Source organism: Nylanderia fulva, unplaced genomic scaffold (genome assembly GCF_048542155.1).
Source record: "Nylanderia fulva isolate GAGA-0341 unplaced genomic scaffold, ASM4854215v1 Scaffold16, whole genome shotgun sequence".
Classification (NCBI taxonomy): domain Eukaryota; kingdom Metazoa; phylum Arthropoda; class Insecta; order Hymenoptera; family Formicidae; genus Nylanderia; species Nylanderia fulva.
This window is the reverse complement of record NW_028189835.1, coordinates 3,065,928-3,085,659: the sequence shown is the minus strand read 5'-3', so window position 1 is coordinate 3,085,659 and position 19,732 is coordinate 3,065,928. Positions and strand designations below refer to the sequence as shown.

At 28.0% G+C, this 19,732-nt stretch overlaps 9 protein-coding genes and 1 long non-coding RNA gene across 13 annotated transcripts; 7 read left to right on the top strand and 3 right to left on the bottom strand.

Annotated features, from left to right (window-relative positions):
- The first annotated feature begins 2,045 nt into the window (after nucleotides 1-2,045).
- Nucleotides 2,046-4,153, top strand: LOC146723937 (carbonyl reductase [NADPH] 1-like). The gene is made up of 4 exons (XM_029315171.2): nucleotides 2,046-2,256; nucleotides 2,395-2,655; nucleotides 3,327-3,565; nucleotides 3,692-4,153. Exons 1-4 carry the CDS (start codon nucleotides 2,239-2,241, stop codon nucleotides 3,993-3,995), a joined length of 822 nt encoding a protein of 273 aa, XP_029171004.2. The 5' UTR covers nucleotides 2,046-2,238; the 3' UTR covers nucleotides 3,996-4,153.
- On the bottom strand, nucleotides 3,358-5,454 carry LOC146723936 (uncharacterized). Its single transcript, XR_014924294.1, has 2 exons — nucleotides 4,611-5,454; nucleotides 3,358-4,530 (listed from the first exon to the last, which is right to left on the bottom strand). It is a non-coding gene; the product is annotated as an uncharacterized LOC146723936 (long non-coding RNA).
- LOC114940465 (carbonyl reductase [NADPH] 1-like) lies at nucleotides 4,324-6,741 on the top strand. The gene is made up of 4 exons (XM_029315168.2): nucleotides 4,324-4,907; nucleotides 5,046-5,306; nucleotides 5,974-6,212; nucleotides 6,332-6,741. Exons 1-4 carry the CDS (start codon nucleotides 4,890-4,892, stop codon nucleotides 6,666-6,668), a joined length of 855 nt encoding a protein of 284 aa, XP_029171001.1. The 5' UTR covers nucleotides 4,324-4,889; the 3' UTR covers nucleotides 6,669-6,741.
- Nucleotides 6,742-6,803: 62 nt separating this feature from the next.
- On the top strand, nucleotides 6,804-9,567 carry LOC114940466 (carbonyl reductase [NADPH] 1-like). Its single transcript, XM_029315172.2, has 5 exons — nucleotides 6,804-7,278; nucleotides 7,340-7,564; nucleotides 7,703-7,963; nucleotides 8,735-8,970; nucleotides 9,097-9,567. The coding sequence occupies exons 2-5, from the start codon at nucleotides 7,547-7,549 to the stop codon at nucleotides 9,398-9,400; spliced, it is 819 nt and encodes a 272-aa protein (XP_029171005.2). The 5' UTR covers nucleotides 6,804-7,278; nucleotides 7,340-7,546; the 3' UTR covers nucleotides 9,401-9,567.
- LOC114940468 (U6 snRNA-associated Sm-like protein LSm2) lies at nucleotides 9,313-10,373 on the bottom strand. Of its 2 annotated transcripts, none has more exons than XM_029315176.2 (4): nucleotides 10,251-10,373; nucleotides 10,080-10,147; nucleotides 9,914-10,004; nucleotides 9,313-9,820 (listed from the first exon to the last, which is right to left on the bottom strand). In XM_029315176.2, the coding sequence occupies exons 1-4, from the start codon at nucleotides 10,251-10,253 to the stop codon at nucleotides 9,692-9,694; spliced, it is 291 nt and encodes a 96-aa protein (XP_029171009.1). In that variant the 5' UTR covers nucleotides 10,254-10,373; the 3' UTR covers nucleotides 9,313-9,691. The 2 variants fall into 2 exon arrangements, with proteins under 2 accessions (XP_029171009.1, XP_085336961.1); XM_085480835.1 differs by having other exon boundaries at nucleotides 9,727-9,833.
- An 82-nt stretch (nucleotides 10,374-10,455) lies between these two features.
- On the top strand, nucleotides 10,456-12,285 carry LOC114940463 (ribosome biogenesis regulatory protein homolog). Its single transcript, XM_029315166.2, has 5 exons — nucleotides 10,456-10,699; nucleotides 10,796-11,054; nucleotides 11,193-11,494; nucleotides 11,565-11,744; nucleotides 12,080-12,285. Exons 1-5 carry the CDS (start codon nucleotides 10,548-10,550, stop codon nucleotides 12,213-12,215), a joined length of 1,029 nt encoding a protein of 342 aa, XP_029170999.1. The 5' UTR covers nucleotides 10,456-10,547; the 3' UTR covers nucleotides 12,216-12,285.
- Nucleotides 12,286-13,056: 771 nt separating this feature from the next.
- Nucleotides 13,057-14,827, top strand: wal (electron transfer flavoprotein subunit alpha wal). The gene is made up of 4 exons (XM_029315167.2): nucleotides 13,057-13,243; nucleotides 13,617-13,946; nucleotides 14,052-14,504; nucleotides 14,605-14,827. Exons 1-4 carry the CDS (start codon nucleotides 13,202-13,204, stop codon nucleotides 14,779-14,781), a joined length of 1,002 nt encoding a protein of 333 aa, XP_029171000.2. The 5' UTR covers nucleotides 13,057-13,201; the 3' UTR covers nucleotides 14,782-14,827.
- A 155-nt stretch (nucleotides 14,828-14,982) lies between these two features.
- Nucleotides 14,983-16,773, top strand: mRpL22 (mitochondrial ribosomal protein L22). 3 transcript variants are annotated; one of them, XM_029315175.2, is made up of 4 exons: nucleotides 14,983-15,564; nucleotides 15,801-16,053; nucleotides 16,138-16,351; nucleotides 16,478-16,773. In XM_029315175.2, exons 2-4 carry the CDS (start codon nucleotides 15,817-15,819, stop codon nucleotides 16,696-16,698), a joined length of 672 nt encoding a protein of 223 aa, XP_029171008.1. In that variant the 5' UTR covers nucleotides 14,983-15,564; nucleotides 15,801-15,816; the 3' UTR covers nucleotides 16,699-16,773. The 3 variants fall into 3 exon arrangements, with proteins under 3 accessions (XP_029171008.1, XP_029171007.1, XP_029171006.1); XM_029315174.2 differs by having other exon boundaries at nucleotides 14,986-15,564; nucleotides 15,814-16,053; XM_029315173.2 differs by having other exon boundaries at nucleotides 14,989-15,437; nucleotides 15,814-16,053.
- On the bottom strand, nucleotides 16,761-17,886 carry RpL39 (ribosomal protein L39). Its single transcript, XM_029315177.2, has 3 exons — nucleotides 17,801-17,886; nucleotides 17,577-17,680; nucleotides 16,761-16,951 (listed from the first exon to the last, which is right to left on the bottom strand). The coding sequence occupies exons 1-3, from the start codon at nucleotides 17,801-17,803 to the stop codon at nucleotides 16,903-16,905; spliced, it is 156 nt and encodes a 51-aa protein (XP_029171010.1). The 5' UTR covers nucleotides 17,804-17,886; the 3' UTR covers nucleotides 16,761-16,902.
- A 247-nt stretch (nucleotides 17,887-18,133) lies between these two features.
- On the top strand, nucleotides 18,134-19,460 carry LOC114940364 (18S rRNA aminocarboxypropyltransferase-like). Its single transcript, XM_029315007.2, has 5 exons — nucleotides 18,134-18,189; nucleotides 18,338-18,553; nucleotides 18,614-18,780; nucleotides 18,852-19,239; nucleotides 19,308-19,460. Exons 2-5 carry the CDS (start codon nucleotides 18,421-18,423, stop codon nucleotides 19,415-19,417), a joined length of 798 nt encoding a protein of 265 aa, XP_029170840.1. The 5' UTR covers nucleotides 18,134-18,189; nucleotides 18,338-18,420; the 3' UTR covers nucleotides 19,418-19,460.
- The last annotated feature ends 272 nt before the right edge of the window (nucleotides 19,461-19,732 follow it).

Genomic DNA, 19,732 nt, shown 5'->3' with positions numbered 1-19,732 from the left:
AATTCTAAAAACAACAACAAAAATTATAAACGAATTGTATATATCTTAAAAATAATAAAATTGAATTACTCCATAATAATTTTATTCTGCAACAAATTTTACTTTATGATAAATCTTTGCATTAATATATATGCCATATTTTATTTTAAGTCTTTTATTTACTCAATTTGTTAATGTTAATTTTATTTTTTTTTAAATCTATGACAATTATTATTTCTTTTGATATAATCCTTATTGTTAAGAGCATTTTGTTATATAAATGTTTGTTATTAAAATTCATCAAATTAATTAATTAAATAATATTAGAAGAATAATAAATAGAAATGTAAGCAAAGCAAGCAAACCAATATAAATCCTATATAATATATTCAAATAAATTTATCTATATATTATCTTTATAGAAAATTGGCGTCTGAGATAAACAGAAAAAAACAGAAATAGATATACTTTTAAAAAATTATATGAAATGGTATATAAATTTGAGTAAATGTTTTGTGGTTTCACTTCAATTATAAATCAATTAAACAATAAAATTCGAAATAATTATAAATTATTCATTTTTCTTTCAATTAATATAAAATACGTACGCAGATTTCTATATATTATATTAGATCATAAATACAAAATATATAAAGTTCGTATGATAAAATGTAATGCAAGGGAATAAGTCATATATAATTGGACAAAAATTCAATATGCCACCTTTTTTGATAAAATTATGATAGTGAACGTACTTATTGAAAATAAAAAACCGTGAAAAATATATTTAGTTATATGATAATAAAAAATTAATCGGTAAAATCAAATACTCTATTACCCTTCACTAAGTCAAATACTGTTGGTAATGATACCGTTTTTCAGTTACCTTCGAGCTTATCGAGCTCATTTGATAATCACGAAAATTTACCAATAGTTGATAGTCTTCAATAATTAGTTCATTTAAGTGATACGAGTCAATATAACTTCAATCGAATGATCGATTTCGAGTTAATCAATATAAATACAATAATAAAGAAAATTAAAATAAATGTTATATTATATATACATATATAATTACTTAAACACATAAATCTATTTCATCCAAATATTCATCGTTCAATTTAGATTATCAAAAAGTCGACTATTTTTCATATTAAATATTAAACTAACCTCTGCATCAGGAATTGTCCTCGTAGAAGAAGCTTCGATGAAACACTTGCACTCGCGTTATTTTTTTGTTCGCGACGCCCGGGTTTTAGATATCACATTTTCGATGCTTATTCGCGAATAAAACCGATGCTCCGTTTTCGCATCGCCGCTTTTTTCAAGGCCCTTATCGGAGGGCCTTATATCGAACGACGATGATGCGGCGATTTCCCCCGCGACGTACTCAAAAGTCGCCGATATTCAAGAATTGAGCACTAAGAAAAAAATGGCCACGCGACCTCGATCGTAATTGATCGATTTTTACGCATATATTACAAACTTAATTCGTCGCGTAACAATACTTCGACAAGATGATGCGATAGGACGATCGGAAACGCACAATTGCCCACTTAGAATACGATCGACAACGTCGAAATACTCCGGAAATTTTCGCGTCAAAAGCGCCCGACAATTCTCGCGATCCGCCCTCGTAAACTCGCGCGCGCGAACTTTTGGCGGGTCGAGTCGGAGCTGTGACGTCACGCGATTTCGGAAGAACACGAACGTCGAGCAAGATTCACATTCACGACCGACGAAATCAAATCTCGCGCGTGCGAAATCAATCGCGATCGCGATGTCGGTACACGCGACATGATCGGCTTTATAATTAACGGATAATTAACACGATGTGAAGCGTCAATTAATACGGATACTCGTACTTTATTGAACTTGACCGGCGATGAGTGCACAAACAATAATCACGAACAATTCGAAAGTACATCAGATGGTGACATACTAGATTGTGTTCGAAAATATATCTATCTAGGGTGAAGCGCTCGACCAATCAGAATAAAGAGATCCTCGACTCTGATTGGTTGGGCAATTTTGCACTTTGACAGATCGACACGCATTGACGCGTTCTATGTGCAACTGCCTTGTTTATGATCGTGTGAGGAAGCCTTTATATTTTCAATCTAATTGATAAATACGAAAAATCTGTTGCATTAAATTGCATATTCTCACTATCTTTCTACCTTATCATATTAGTAATACAAAGTATCAAACAGGAGATAGGAATAGCAAATTACGAACAAATATATTACGCAAGACACAATGACTCGTGTGGCTGTGGTACGTAATTATAATTAATTAATTAATTATGAAATAATGAATCCATATTTAATATAATATTAACTATTTTTAATTAAGATTTAATAAAAAATTTTCTTAAATTTGAAAATTTGCAAATGTATGCTGTCTTGTTTTTAGGTAACAGGTGGGAACAAAGGTATCGGTTTTGCCATTGTCAAAGCCCTTTGTCAAAAATATGATGGAAATGTTTATTTAACGGCTCGCGATATCACTCGCGGGTTGAATGCCGTCAGTGAGTTGGAAAAGCAAAATTTGAAACCAAAATTCCATCAATTGGATGTCAATGATGATGACATTGTCATGAAATTCCGAGATTACTTGAAGAATACATATGGTGGTGTGGATATATTAATTAACAATGCTGCCATAGCATTTAAAGTAACTAATATTTTTTAAATTTAATAGTTTTTCAAATCAAAGAATAATGTGCATATTTTATTTAATTTTTTTTTTAGATCATAAAAATATACATGCGAATCTTATATATTTCTGGTTCATTTTTAAATATTAGGATTTATATCGTATGGAAATATCATATATACAATTATTACTTAATTAAAATACAATTAAAATTAATAATAAAAATAAAACATCAAGAAATGATATTTTTATGATTTCAAGAGTACAGCATGACATTCAAAAGTTTTTTCAGTGACTAAGTAAGATTTCAAAGTTATTTTTGTTTTTATGAATATAAAAACATGTCTTATATAATTTTTCTAATCTTATATATATTAAAATAATCTGTAATTATATACATATATGTATAATTACAAATTATTTTATTTAATAATATGTTAATAATATATTATATAAGACATTATAATACTTTAATTATATAATATCTCTTTTAATATCACTATAATTATAAATATATAATATATAAAAGATAGTACAATCAAACTCATATGTAAAACAAAATAATAGTAGTTTCCATAAGATATTCCATGATTTGATTTGGTAAATTGAGATGTAAAAATGTGATTTTATTTAAAAAAAGAACATGTATATAAGAAATTAATAGATATATTAATATTTGATTATTATAGAATGCTGCTACAGAACCTTTTGGGTTTCAAGCTGAAGAAACAATACGAGTAAATTATTTCAGCTTACGTAGAGTGTGTACTGCACTTTATCCTTTACTTAGACCACATGCCCGAGTGGTTCATGTTTCTAGTAGTGCTGGACGTCTTTCCAACATTACTGGTGATGCATTGAAACAGAAATTATCTAATCCAAATCTAACTGAAGAAGAATTAGATAACATTATGCATGAATTTGTCAAGTAAGTAATTATATAATTTATGAAATATTTGTATTTAAAAAATATAGTTATAAGTTAGTTCAAAAAAATTTTTCAAAATTTATTTAATATTTACATATATATGCATGTATATATCTTTATTTCTAGTGCTGCAAAATCTAATACTCATATACAAGCTGGTTGGTCAAATTCAGCATATGTAGCAAGTAAAATCGGAGTATCTGCTTTAGCTGGTATTCATCAGTCTATGTTTAATAAAGATTCTCGAAAGGATATTGCAGTGAACGCAGTACATCCTGGTTATGTAGATACAGATATGACTAGCCATACAGGACCTTTGACACCAGATCAAGGAGCCATAGCGCCTGTTTATTGTGCTTTATTGCCAGAAAATACAGAGATAAAGGGAAAATATATCTGGTATGATGCAACTTTATCAGATTGGAAATAAGATAATGTATAAATCCTGATGGTGCTAATTATTTTTATAAGTACAACACAAATAAACGTAAATTTTACCATCATTATATTAAATATGCATTGTTTAAAGATTTTAAAATAACATTTGTTACAAAACTTAAATAATTGAATAAAAATATATATATATATGTGTGTGTGTATGTGTATTGAAAAAAAATGATGCTTTGTTATTCATTCTTTCCAAATTGTGTGAATTTAAAATACTTTTGTACCTCATTTTTACATAGAATAAGCCATATGCATCAATTAAAGATAAATATAAAGATTCATATAAATTATCTTGCTTGAGCATTCATTGCTTCTCTGTGTGCTACTTCAGTTAAGAGATGAATATCTACTTCATCTACTGGAAGTTCTAGATATTAGACAACATATCCACAAATGAAGCAATTTTTTACCGATAACTAAAACTTAATGCATGATTCAGTTATATTTGGTTATATTGTACAGAATAATTCAACGACCACGTCCTTTCCGATCCAGACCTTAAAGAAAGAATAGAATAACTGAAATTAAAAATACATTTAAATTAATAATAAAAAAAATAGAACCTTGCCTATTATCATGACGAACTTTTATACTTAACTACCATGGTTAATTCTTGGAAATCACTATAATTTTATATTTAATATATTTATTATATGTCAACTTGTAATTATTTACAATAACAAATACGATATCTGATTGGTCTAGCAAATTTTGCACTTTGATAGATTGAAACGTGTTCACGCATTCTATGTGCAAATGCCTTTGTTTGTTTATGCTATCTTATCATATTAGTAAACTTTCAAGTATCAGGACATATATATAAGAGTGGAAAATTACGAAAAAAAAGATATTGCCTCGTCGTCGGTTGTAAGACACAATGACTCGTGTGGCTGTGGTACGTAATTATAATTAATTAATTAATTATGAAATAATGAATCCATATTTAATATAATATTAACTATTTTTAATTAAGATTTAATAAAAAATTTTCTTAAATTTGAAAATTTGCAAATGTATGCTGTCTTGTTTTTAGGTAACAGGTGGGAACAAAGGTATCGGTTTTGCCATTGTCAAAGCCCTTTGTCAAAAATATGATGGAAATGTTTATTTAACGGCTCGCGATATCACTCGCGGGTTGAATGCCGTTAGTGAGTTGGAAAAGCAAAATTTGAAACCAAAATTCCATCAATTGGATGTCAATGATGATGACAGTGTCATGAAATTCCGAGATTACTTGAAGAATACATATGGTGGTGTGGATATATTAATTAACAATGCTGCCATAGCATTTAAAGTAACTAATATTTTTTAAATTTAATAGTTTTTCAAATCAAAGAATAATGTGCATATTTTATTTAATTTTTTTTTTAGATCATAAAAATATACATGCGAATCTTATATATTTCTGGTTCATTTTTAAATATTAGGATTTATATCGTATGGAAATACCATATATACAATTATTACTTAATTAAAATACAATTAAAATTATAATCAAAATAAAACATTAAGAAATGATATTTTTGATTTCAAGAGTACAGCATGACATTCAAAATTTTTTTCAATGACTAAGTAAGATTTCAAAGTTATTTTTGTTCTTATGAATATAAAAACATGTCTTAAATAATTTTACTAATCTTATATATATTAAAATAATCTGTAATTATATACATATATGTATAATTACAAATTATTTTATTTAATAATATGTTAATAATATATTATATAAGACAATATAATACTTTAATTATATAATATCTCTTTTAATATCACTATAATTATAAATATATAATATATAAAACATAGTACAATCAAACTCATATGTAAAACAAAATAATAGTAGTTTCCATAAGATATTCCATGATTTATTTTGGTAAATTAAGATGTAAAAATGTGATTTTATTTAAAAAAGAACATGTATATAAGAAATTAATAGATATATTAATATTTGATTATTATAGAATGCTGCTACAGAACCTTTTGGGTTTCAAGCTGAAGAAACAATACGAGTAAATTATTTCAGCTTACGTAGAGTGTGTACTGCACTTTATCCATTACTTAGACCACATGCCCGAGTGGTTCATGTTTCTAGTAGTGCTGGACGTCTTTGCAAAATCACTGGTGACGCATTAAAACAGAAATTATCTAATCCAAATCTAACTGAAGAAGAATTAGATAACATTATGCATGAATTTGTCAAGTAAGTAATTATATAATTTATGAAATATTTATATTTAATATAGAGTTATAAATTAGTCCAAAAAAATGTTTCAAAATTAATTATTTTATATATATATATATATATATCTTTATTTCTAGTGCTGCAAAATCTAATACTCATATACGAGCTGGTTGGTCAATTTCAACAAATGTAGCAAGTAAAATCGAAGTACCTTTAGCATATGTAGCAAGTAAAATTGGAGTATCTGCTTTAGCTGGTATTCATCAGTCTATGTTTAATAAGGATTCTCGAAAGGATATTGCAGTGAACGCAGTACATCCTGGTTATGTAGATACAGATATGACTAGCCATACAGGACCTTTGACACCAGATCAAGGAGCCATAGCGCCTGTTTATTGCGCTTTATTGCCAGAAAATACAGAGATAAAGGGAAAATATATCTGGTATGATGCAACTTTATCAGATTGGAAATAAGATAATGTATAAATCCTGATGGTGCTAATTATTTTCATAAGTACAACACAAATAAACGTAAATTTTACCATTATTATATTAAATATGCATTGTTTGAAGATTTTAAAATAGCATTTGCTACAAGACTTAAATAACTAAATAAAGATATATATATATATATATATGTATTGAAAAAAATGATACTTTGTTATTCACCATTTCAAAATTGTGTGAATATGAAATACTTTTGTATCCCACTTTTACATAGAATAAGCCATCAATTAAAGATACATATAAAGATTCATATAAATTATCTTGCTTGAGCATTCATTGCTTCTCTGTGTGCTACTTCAGTTAAGAGATGAAATTATCTACTTCATTTACTGGAAGTTGTACATATCCACGAATGAAGCAATTTTTTACCGATAACTAAAACTTAATCCATGATTCAGTTATATTTGGTTATATATATTGTACAGAATAATTCAACGACCACGTCCTTTCCGATCAAGGACTTAAAGAAAGAATAGAATAACTGAAATTAAAAATACATTTAAATAAATAATAAAAAAATGGAACCTTGCTGTATCATGACGAACTTTTATATTTTAACTACCATGGCTAATTCTTGGTAATCATAATAATCTTACATTTAATATATTTATTATATGTTAACTTATCATTATTTACAGTAACAAATACGATATCTGATTGATCAAGCAAATGTAGCACTTTGACAGATTGAAATGTGTTAACGCGTTCTATGTGCAAATGCCTTTGCTTGTTTATACTATCTTATCATATTAGTAATATAAAGTATCGCAAGTATCAGGACATATATATAGAAGTGGCAAATTACTAAAAAAAATATATTATCTCGTCGTCGGTTGTAAGACACAATGACTCGTGTGGCTGTGGTACGTAATTATAATTAATTAATTATAAAATAATGAATCCATGTATATTTAATATAATATTAACTATTTTTAATTAAGATTTAATAAAAAATTTTCTTAAATTTGAAAATTTGCCAATGTATGCTGTCTTGTTTTTAGGTAACAGGTGGGAACAAAGGTATCGGTTTTGCCATTGTCAAAGCCCTTTGTCAAAAATATGATGGAAATGTTTATTTAACGGCTCGCGATATCACTCGCGGGTTGAATGCCGTCAGTGAGTTGGAAAAGCAAAATTTGAAACCAAAATTCCATCAATTGGATATCAATGATGATGACAGTGTCATGAAATTCCGAGATTACTTGAAGAATACATATGGTGGTTTGGATGTATTAATTAACAATGCTGCCATAGCATTTAAAGTAATTAATATTCTTTTTTAATTTAATAGTTTTTAAAATGGAAGAATAATTTAGATATTTTTTTTTTAGATTATATATATATATAAATGTGTGTGTGTATGCAAATCTTATAAATTTCTAGTTAATTTTTAAATATTTGAGATTATATCTTATGGAAATATACTAATATAGAATTGTTACTTAATTAAAACATAATTCAAATTAATAATTAAAATAAGACATCGAGAATTGATATTTTTATGATTTCAAGAATACAGAATGACATTCAAAATTGTTTCAGCGACTAAGTAAGATTTCAAAGTTATTTTTGTTTTTATTAATAAAAACATGTCTTATATAATTTTTCGAGTATATATATATATATATATATATACACACACACACACACACATATATATATATATATATATATAAAATATTATATTATTATATAAGACAATATAATACCTTAATTATATACATTTATTTCTTTTAATATTACTATAATAATAAATATATATAATATAATAATAATTAATATAATATAAATATATATAATATAATAATTACTATAATAATAAATATATATAAAAGCAGTGCAATCAAACTCATATATACAACAAAAAAATAGTAGTTTCCATAAGATATTCCATGATTTATTTTGGCAAATTGGGATATAAAAATGTGATTTTATTTAAAAAAGAACACACACACACATATAAGAACATACACATATATATATATATATACACACAAGAAATTAATAGATATGTTAACATTTGATTATTATAGAATGATACAGAACCTTTTGGGTTTCGAGCTGAAGAAACAATACGAGTAAATTATTTCAGCTTACATAGAGTGTGTACTGCACTTTATCCTTTACTTAGACCACATGCCCGGGTGGTTCATGTTTCTAGTTGTCTTGGACGTCTTTGCAACATTACTAGTGACGCATTGAAACAGAAATTATCTAATCCAAATCTAACTGAAGAAGAATTAAATAACATGATGCATGAATTTGTCAGGTAAGTAATTATATAATTTATGAAATAATTGTATTTAAAAAATATAGTTATAAGTTAGATCAAAAAAATTTTTCAAAATTTATTTAATATTTACATATATATGCATGTATATATCTTTATTTCTAGTGCTGCAAAATCTAATACTCATATACAAGCTGGTTGGCCAAATTCAGGATATGCAGCAAGTAAAATTGGAGTATCTGCTTTAGCTGGTATTCATCAGTCTATGTTTAATAAAGATTCTCGAAAGGATATTGCAGTGAACTCAGTACATCCTGGTTATGTAGATACAGATATGACTAGCCATAGAGGAACTTTGACACCAGATCAAGGAGCCATAGCACCTGTTTATTGTGCTTTATTGCCAGAAAATACAGAAATAAAGGGAAGATATATCTGGGAGGATGCAACTTTATCAGATTGGAAATAAGATAAACGTATAAATCCTGATTGCGCTATTTTCATAAACACAAATAAATAAACGTAACTTCACTATCATTACACAATTTTAAATATGCATTGTTTGAAGTTTTGAAAATAGCATTTGTTACAAATCTTAAATAATTGAATAAAGATATGTATATGTATTGAAAAAAATGATACTTTGTTATTCACCATTTTAGAATTATGTGAATATGAAATACTTTTGTATCTCATTTTTACATAGAATAAGCCATATGCATAAAAAAAGAGGAGGATTCATATAAATAATTAATGTAAACTATCTTGCTTGAGCATTCATTGCTTCTCTGCGTGCTGCTTCAGTTAAGAGATGAATATCTACTTCATCTACTGGAAGTTGTACATATCGTACAACAGATCCACGAATAAAGCAATTTTTTACCGATAACTAAAATTTAATACTGTTAGATTTGGTTATATATATTGTACAGATAATAATTGCGCTTGAACAGTATATAAGAAAAATCAACTTTGTACATACCATATGAGGATACTTTTCCGAATCTGTTACGCTAATGTCAGCCAATTTTATGTTCAGGTACTGGTCGACGGAATATAATGTTCCACAAATACTAAAGTAGAACGTTAAATTAATGTTATTGTCATCTGACACACATTTTACTTAACTATAAAGCACAATATTTTACCTGAGATCATTCTTTAATTCAACGACTACGTCTTTTCCGATCAAGGATTTGAAGAAAGAATAGAATAACTGAAATTAAAAATACATTTAATTAATAATAAAAAATAGAACAAAAATGCCGGGTATGATATATACTTGCTATATCATGACGAACTTTTATACTTTAACTTACCATGGCTAATTCTTGGAATCGCTATAATCATATATTTAATATATTTATTATTTATGTTAACTTAAGGGTGTTGGTAGCCGTGTACGCTGTGTCGCCGAAACTTGCCTAAGGCAAAGAGTAGGCGTAACACAGGTTCGAAACTACCCTATCAGAAATAATCCTATCAGTTTGACAAATAGTTCATAGAGGCGCTCCTGTAGATTTCGATATTTTTTCACATGTCGCGAATCGCGAAGAAAGGTTTCATTCTATGTAATTCGATTGTGATTACACGTGGTTATATTATAATTGTTTAAAATGGATCTTGTCAAATCAATATTGGAAAATGAACAAGAAAAAGCCACAGATCCATCTAAATCTACATTAGTTCATAAAGAGATAGAGCTTGACATTGATCTGGGAACTTTGCTTGTATCCGATTATAATGCCTTGAATATCAAAACTCTCAAGTAACTTTAATTTCAGATTAACTTTAATTCAATATCTCTACAATATTGTGTCTGAAAAATGTATGTTAATGTTGCATTAAATCTGTTTGTATTTAGGTCGAAATCAGACTCATATTTAAAAAATTTAACGAGGGACAATGTGCAGTTGCTAATTAATAAAATCTGGGAACTGCCAGTAGAACGGGTGGATGAAACTATAATGGTTAAATTGCCCAAGCCTGAATATGTATTGCCACGTTCACGTGTTATTCCAAAACCTAAACCTTTGACAAAGTGGCAACAGTTTGCTAAGGAGAAAGGAATACAGACCAAGAAAAAGGGTAAATCCAAACTGAAATGGGATGAAGAATTAAAAGTAAGAAATTTATTCTTCAAAACTATTCTTTAGTTATATCCAATAATTTTTTCATATATTTATTTAATAACTAAATATGTGAAGTTTCTATAATAATATAGTTTTCAATTTATCTGATCTTTTCTGAATTTTTTTAAGGAATGGATTCCTACATATGGTTATAAACGAGCGAAAGCTCAGGAACAGAAGGAATGGTTGGTAGAAACCAATGATAATGCTGATCCAACCAATGATCCATTTGCTAAAGCTAAATTAGATAAAAAGGAAAGACAATCCAAAAACGAATTACAAAGGCTTCGCAACATAGCTAAAGCGAAAAATATAAAATTACCAAAAGTTGGACTACCTACTAAAGATCACTTCCCAAATCCTCAACAGCTTTCTGAAGCTGTAACTATAGCACGTACATCGACTGCATCTGTTGGAAAATTCCAGCCTATGTATGCTCTTTATATCTTATAACTTATTTTCTCTATTTCTTATTCAAATAAAATATAATATTGATTGCAGGCTACCAAAAGAGAAGGATGCAAAGGGAATTGCTAAAGAAGTGCCTGGAATGAAAAGAAAGAGAAAAGCACTTCCATTAAATGTTGTTGAAGAGAAAAGTCAAAATAAAAACTTAGTGGATAGCATTTTACAAAAGAAAACAAAAATTCTCCATGAAGATTATTCAACAGGAACTGCAGAGTAAGTTTTTATTTATGTAGATTTAATGTCAACGTAATTAGTAACTCTTATCTCTTTCTTTAATAAAAGTTCTTGTATAAATTTGTCTTGCTTGCATTCTGACTTAAACTTTTTCTCCAATTCATGCTTTAATACAGTTCACAATTGTATTTCTTATTTTCGCGAGAATAGGTAGCTTTAATAATTGGTTTATTAAGGATAAGAGAGTAAACAATTTACTGATAAAAAAAGAAAAATTGTTTGTTTTTATATATATTTAAAAATAGCAAAAAGTTGTAAGACAGTATATATGCAAATTATGTATTAATATTTATAATCATTAATTTATATTATAGGATAAAACAATCTGCAACAAGTAACAACAAAAAGAAAAAAGGTTCATTAAAACAGAGCAAAGGTGCTAAAAAACCTAAAGCAGGAAAAGGCAAACGAGACTTGCACAAAAAAGTTGGTGGTAGAAAACGAAGATAAAATGAGATGTTTGTAATATCTAATGATACACACAAATTAAATTTAAATAAAAATAAAAATAATGAAATTATATTAAAAAAGAATTGTATTTACCTAGTTACAATATAATAACAAAATAAGGAGATAACATAATGAAATTATATAAGATTCTCTTTTCTTAATTGCAATATTCTTGAAATAATAAAACATGAAAATGTTAAAATATAAATATTTTACTTTTATATTTTAATATTTAAAAGGAAATAAATTATATTTTTTAAATCTGTGTGAATAGTTTAAATAACTTTCGAATAGAAACTTTAAGTTAAATTAATAAATCACACATATTTGTTATCAGAAAGATTATTTTTATTAATTTATTAATAAAATATATTTGAATAAAACTAAAACTAATCTTTTTTGCTCAAAAATTTATCATGTAACAATATCAATATATTGTAAAAAATATAAAAAGTTTATTAATTTTATTTAATATAATAAAGAGATATAAAATTTTTAATTTATTTGAATAAAGTTTTACTAATTAATATATATATATATATATATATATATATATTTATAAATTTTATTTGATAAATTTAAAAAATTTATTTCGCCATTTTTGATCGAAAAGAATCTTAGCCAATCAATGAAAACTCGAATTAATTTGGATCATATCATAATCATGAAAGAAAAAAAACAAGGATTTCTTATATATATATATATATATATATATAGATGTTATAAATAAATATCAAATATAATAAATACAACTTCAAATACATATTGCCTAAATTATATTTTTATGTAATTATGTTTAATAATTTTGCCTTCAATTTATCATGCGCCTATATATAAATTGACGTGCTTAACGGCTTAACCCCTACTCAATTGATATCTGTATTGCAGCTGTTAGGACTTTGGACCTTGTCGTCACTCATATAAAGCACTATTTTTCTACTTTTTAATATATTGAAAACGAGAAAAGAAATCAAATTTCCATAACAATGTTTTCCACCTGCATCAAAACATTACGGACTACTCGTAAAGTGAGCATATTTATTGTTTTCGTCGTTCATATGTTTCATTATATTTTGATCCATATTTGTATCTTGCAGTCTGATAATTATGAACCTAAAAATACATTCCAATTCTGATACTCATTGCATTTCCTACTAAATTTTTGCAAGAAGCATAAAACATTTTACTAATTAATTTATTTAATTATGTCAACACACATTAACCTATGTTGAAAACATTGTTAGAGATATGCACTTTGCAATTATCTGTTAATTTTTAAGATGCTTGAAATTTGTTATATAAAGCTAAACTTTCAAACAACAATACTTTAAATTTTCTTATTTTTTATATATGAATGTAATAGAAATTTTGATCTTTCAAATATATGTTATTTATTTACAGTTTGGCTCACTGATACGTTATGAGTCTACCTTGGTCATTGCAGAACATAACAACGAAAATTTACTACCAATTACTTGCAACACATTAACAGCTGCCAAAAAAATTGGTGGTGATATAACTGTATTGGTTGCTGGTACAAAGTGCGATACAGTAGCACAGAATGTATGTAAGGCCAAAGATGTTTCCAAAATTCTTCTCGCAGACAGTGATGCATTTAAAGGATTTACTGCAGAATCATTGACACCGCTTATACTTAAACTATATAATGAGCATAAATTCACACATATATTAGCTGGTGCAAGTGCATTTGGCAAAGCGTTGCTTCCCAGGGTTAGTATACACAACATATATTTTCAAGAATATATTACATATCAACTACATATCTTTTACCTTGTTAATCTATTTATATTTTATTAAAAACATGTTTAATTTAAGATTGCAGCAAAGTTAGATGTATCGCCAATAAGTGATATTATTGATGTAAAAACATCAGATACTTTTGTACGCACTATATATGCTGGTAATGCTATTCAAACTCTTAAATCTAAAGACAATGTGAAAGTGATATCTGTAAGAAGCACTTCTTTTGAACCATTATCTTTGGAAGGTGGTAATGCTAAATGCGAAACTCTGCCTACTAGTAATTATACCTCGAATCAAGTACAATATATTAAACAAGAGCTCAGTAAATCTGACAGACCAGAATTAACATCTGCTAAAGTCGTAATTTCTGGTGGACGTGGAATGAAATCTGGGGAAAATTTCAAATTATTATATACATTAGCAGATAAGCTCAATGCAGCAGTAGGAGCATCTCGTGCTGCGGTTGATGCAGGATTTGTGCCAAATGATCTGCAAGTAGGACAAACAGGAAAAATTGTTGCACCTGTAAGTGAAATTAATGTTTATCCAGAATCTCATTTTAGAATAAATTTATCTTCCAAGCTTCTGTACATATATTTAAAAAATCTTATAATTATGATTTCAGAATCTATATATAGCAGTTGGAATTTCGGGTGCAATTCAACATCTTGCTGGCATGAAGGATTCTAAGACGATTGTAGCCATCAATAAGGATCCAGAAGCTCCTATCTTTCAAGTAGCAGATTACGGATTAGTCGCAGATTTATTTAAAGCTGTACCCGAACTCACGGAGAAATTGTAAATATTATAAATCGTTTATATATAAATATTTGTATTTCGAACAGTTTTATGATTGGTTTATTATTATAAAAATATGTAATTAAAATTTTTATATAAGGTTTATCAAAAATTTCGTTTTATCATTCCTTAATTATTATCAAATTGTTTATTACTTGTTTATTTATTTTGTGTTTTTTAATGCGTATTTAAATCATGCACGCAATTAAATTTCGATAAAGGCGAATTGAAAGCACAAAGTCAATACTATTTTAATTAAAGAATTTTTCGTACAATATAATTATCGTGGTGAGAAAGAGAGCGGGCGTCTCGACGCGTACGACTTTGAATCGACTTTGACCTGTAGGCGGCGCTGGTATGCGACGCGTCAGGTGTCACGTGACAAGTGCGGAGTGGGGAGTGCGTCACGTGACGGGTATAGAATGGGGGGAATAGTCTCCCATCCTCTACTGCGCAGTACGGCGAAGTGAGAGAGAAGAAGTATTTTTCTCGCTCTTTCTTTCTCTCTGAAAATGTGAGACCGTGGTTTTTCGCAAATATTATATATATATATGTTATATTATAATTATATTAGGATAAGTTGAAATAACCCGGCCAAGATATCCTACAATCTTAGATACAGAAAGTGTCAAAAGGCTGGAAAGAGTGTATCAAATTGAGGTTAAGTGTCAAATCAATCATATGTAGTATTTAATAAATGTGTGTTTGGACAAAAATTAATTTATCTGTAGAAACAAAGACAATTGATATCCGATTGATTTATTCAAATTGAATAAATTGAAAATTCGTAAGAATATTTTTATCTGTATAATATGGAAATATACGTAATAGTAAAAAATTAATATAAATGATTATTAGGTTATGTTATATTAACATTTCTTTTAAAAGAAGTTATTTTATGAAAGTTATTTATAATTCTGTATAAATCTTTTATTTATCAGAAAATCTCAATTGAGAAGTTTGTTTTATTTTCATTACTAATAGATTATTGTTATATTTACATCTTGTAATTTAATATAAAAGTTTACATTTATAGAAAATGCAGAGTATTCGTCAGTGTGTGAAACATCTAATGTTTTATGGTAGATTTACCTTAAATAAAGTGGGTATATCACCAAGTACAGTAAATACATTTAATCTTATACCAACGTACAGTTTCCATCTTTCTGCGATATGTAACACCAACTTGAAAAAATATCAGAAACCGAGACATTTTCTTTCTTATAACAAAACTGTTTTTCCACCTCAAAAGCCAGATGAAGAAAGAAGGCCTGCTGTAAGTCTGTTCTATTATACAATACTCTATATGCTATGCTAATGTTAAATAATTGATTATTCTTATTGTATATTTGTTTTTCAGTATGTATGTTATTATAGAGCTAATGTAAAATATAGCCCGAAAAAAATGTGGTACATTGCTGCTTTTGTACGAGGAATGTCTGTAGACGAAGCTGTTAAACAGTTGAGCTTTCTGCATATGAAAGGTGCTCAAATTGCAAAAGAAGTTATACTAGATGCTCAACGTGTGGCTGTAGAACAACACAATGTCGAATTTAAAAGTAATTTGTGGGTTGGTAAGTATATGCAAATATTTGTTTGATTATATTAATTAATACTAGTTTTGTTATATATCTGTACTCATATGTTGTTGCAGTTCTTTTAACAATTCAATAATAAATGATAAACTTTAACTTTTACAGCGGAATCATTTAGTACTAAAGGTATAGTACTGAAAGGTTTACGACGTCATGCTAAAGGACGCAAGGGAACTATTCATTATAGATATTGCCATTATTTTGTACGTTTGGAAGAAGGACCACCACCTAAACACTATTATTTACCATATCCTAAGACTGGTGAAGAATTATTAGAAGATTGGTTAAAGCAGATGCATATGCGTAAAGTGCCGAATTCTTTGTAAAAGTTTGCTAAGAGTTAACAATATATATATATATATATATATATATTAGAAATATACACCTGTTTTATACTTTAATAGTTTAATTTTATTTTTCGTTGTCATAGATGCTGGAAATTATGACAATTTTTTTGAGGTTGTAGATATATCCATTATTCTTAAATCATACATTATTGTTATCATATAATGTGTATGTTTTAATAGGATTTACAACTTCAATTTAGTTCTCCTCCAATGACGCCTCTTAGCATTATATCTGAAAAAATTATATATATATGAAAACTATCTATAATACTAGTCTATAAATTTTAATTATTTATTAAAGTCAATTATCAAGTATTGATAATATAATGTTTTTTAAATATCCAAGATAAGAAAATAACAAAGAAAACAGTAAATAAATTGTTGCAATCATATAAAAAAATTGTAATTGACAATTTGCACTAAAGACAAGAAAAATCAATAAGCTATGCAAAAATAATATCACAAATAAAATATTGTCCAAAGTTTTATAAAATCATATCAATCTTTATTTTATTCACTTAAGTGTTTTTCTAAATTCAAATGTAATTATAGATCAATGATATATAACTTTATTATCCATTTTTATTTATATTTTGACACATAACATAGCAATATTTATGTAATTTTGTAAAAGTATGAACACAATTTATAAGCAGTAATCAAATACAATAAATTAATCAATTATGCATTGGATGTATATTAGCACAATATATGCAGGCTTCATCTAACCTTAAAATAGTAATTATCATTTCCTGCATACAATATATTAGATATTAAATATTTAACGAAAAAATCTTTCAAATTTTATGTAAAGTAAAGATGACGAATCTTTAAAGTAATTAAGTTGAAAAACTTACCGGATAGTATTACCAGTCCGCATTCTCACCCATTGTGGAATTGGCCTGTTTTGCTTCAGCTTTTTGGCAAGCTTTCGCTTGATGATAAATGTCTTATGCGCCGACTGAAATACATACGAAACGAAATCAGACTCTGAAGATTTAACTTTTGGATGCTTTCACATATAAAATAACAAGATGGCAACGAAATAAATGGATACATTATAAAGAAATACAGGACTCACCATCGTCGTTCTCTGACACAACACGTGAAGTGAAAGATCGATTTGGTAGATGGAATGATGCTAATAAAAGGTTTGTTCGCGTCGCATGCCCCAACATGCTCCTTCTTACTCCAATGCGCTCGTATTGGTGCGCTCCTCGAATTGGACCAATACGAGCGCATTGAAGTAAAAAGGAGCAAGTTGAGGCATGCGACGCGAACAAACCTAAGATATTTCTAGCGCTTTTTGCAATACGCAGGGTTGCATGCAGTGACGTAATCAGCCAATCACGTTTCTCGTTGCGGATTATTATTTCTAGAAATAGAGGAAGCTGATTGGCCATCGCGTAGAGCGAAACATTATTCCCTAGCGTTGTCAAATGATAAATAGTATTTAAAAAATAGTCACGCGTATGTACATTTTATATTTAATTACAAGAACAAAATATTACAAATAATTACTTAATATTAATAATAAATGCAAGAAATTTAGTTATACAAAGAACAAATCTCTTATATGAAGATTAATTATAAATTTTTATCATAAAATCTCTTGCAGGTTATGATCAAGTTGTCTTAGGTTATTTTGCATACACGCTGGAAAGATAATACGAGAGAATAATAATAAATTCGGTGTGAAAAATGTCGGGACGTAGGAGGAAAAACAAGAGCAAATTATTCGAGAAGAGACCCCGTCATGTTCTCGGCAAGGAGCAAAGGTACCAGCAGGAGAGAGATGAAGGATTGGAGAAGGAGAACTTGGATGAAGAGGCAGGTTAGATCAAATAAATTTTTCACACTTCTATCATAAAATTATCTCCCATTAAATTCGTAGATTCATCAGACGAACCATCGATCCCGTTTCCTGTGGCCATGTGGGACATGGAGCACTGCGATCCCAAAAAATGCTCTGGAAGGAAACTAGCGAGGCACGGCTTGATAAAGATATTGCGATTAGGAACTCGATTTTCCGGCTTATGTCTCACTCCAGCTGGTAGTCAGGTAGTTAATAAATGGAGATATGGTTACAGTTTTGCTACAACATGCTAATGATTTAAAACATTGCGTTGCAGTGCGTATGCCCAGCAGATCGTGAAATTGTACAGAAGTATGGCTGTGCAGTTGTGGATTGCAGTTGGGCTCGCTTAGACGAGACTCCCTTTAACAGGATGAAGGCATCTCATCCTCGTCTACTGCCATTTTTGGTTGCTGCCAATCCAATAAATTATGGAAAATCTTATCAGTTGAGTTGTGTTGAAGCTATAGCAGCTGCTTTGATTATAACAGGATTTCCAGAGGAAGCCAATATTTATCTTGGAAAGTTCTCATGGGGACACGCGTTTTTAGAGTTGAATGATGAATTGTTGAACAAATATGCTCTTTGCACAAACAGCAAAGAGGTAATTGCTGTACAAGAAGAGTTTCTAAACAAAGCCTGGCAAGAGAAATTGGATAGACATGGTAAGGACATTCAATAACTTCTTGTTTTTTCTATTTTCTCTTTTTTTAATATTTATACTTATCTTTAGCACTTCCTGATTTTCCACCAAGTGATACAGAATCTGAAGAAGAGAAAGAAGAAAAAGATGACAATATAGCATCAAAAGTAACTAAAGAATTAGACAATGTAAAAATATAAAGTATGATATTGATTAAAGATAATTAATGAAGATAAGTATAAATATTTGTATATATATACATACATATGAAAAAATATCTTGTATATTTGGAATAAGTTACATTTTATTTTAATATTTTTCTACTATATATATGTATTTAAAAAATTAGGATTAAATTATAACTAAAGTAATATATAAAAAATAATGTTTTTTATTTGTATTGTTCTTAAGATAGAACGTAAAAATTGTTAATATAAAAAATTATGTATGTGTATATATTGTGGATTTCATGTCCTGTAGAACGAGCATAATTCCCATGAATTTCCTAGTGATAT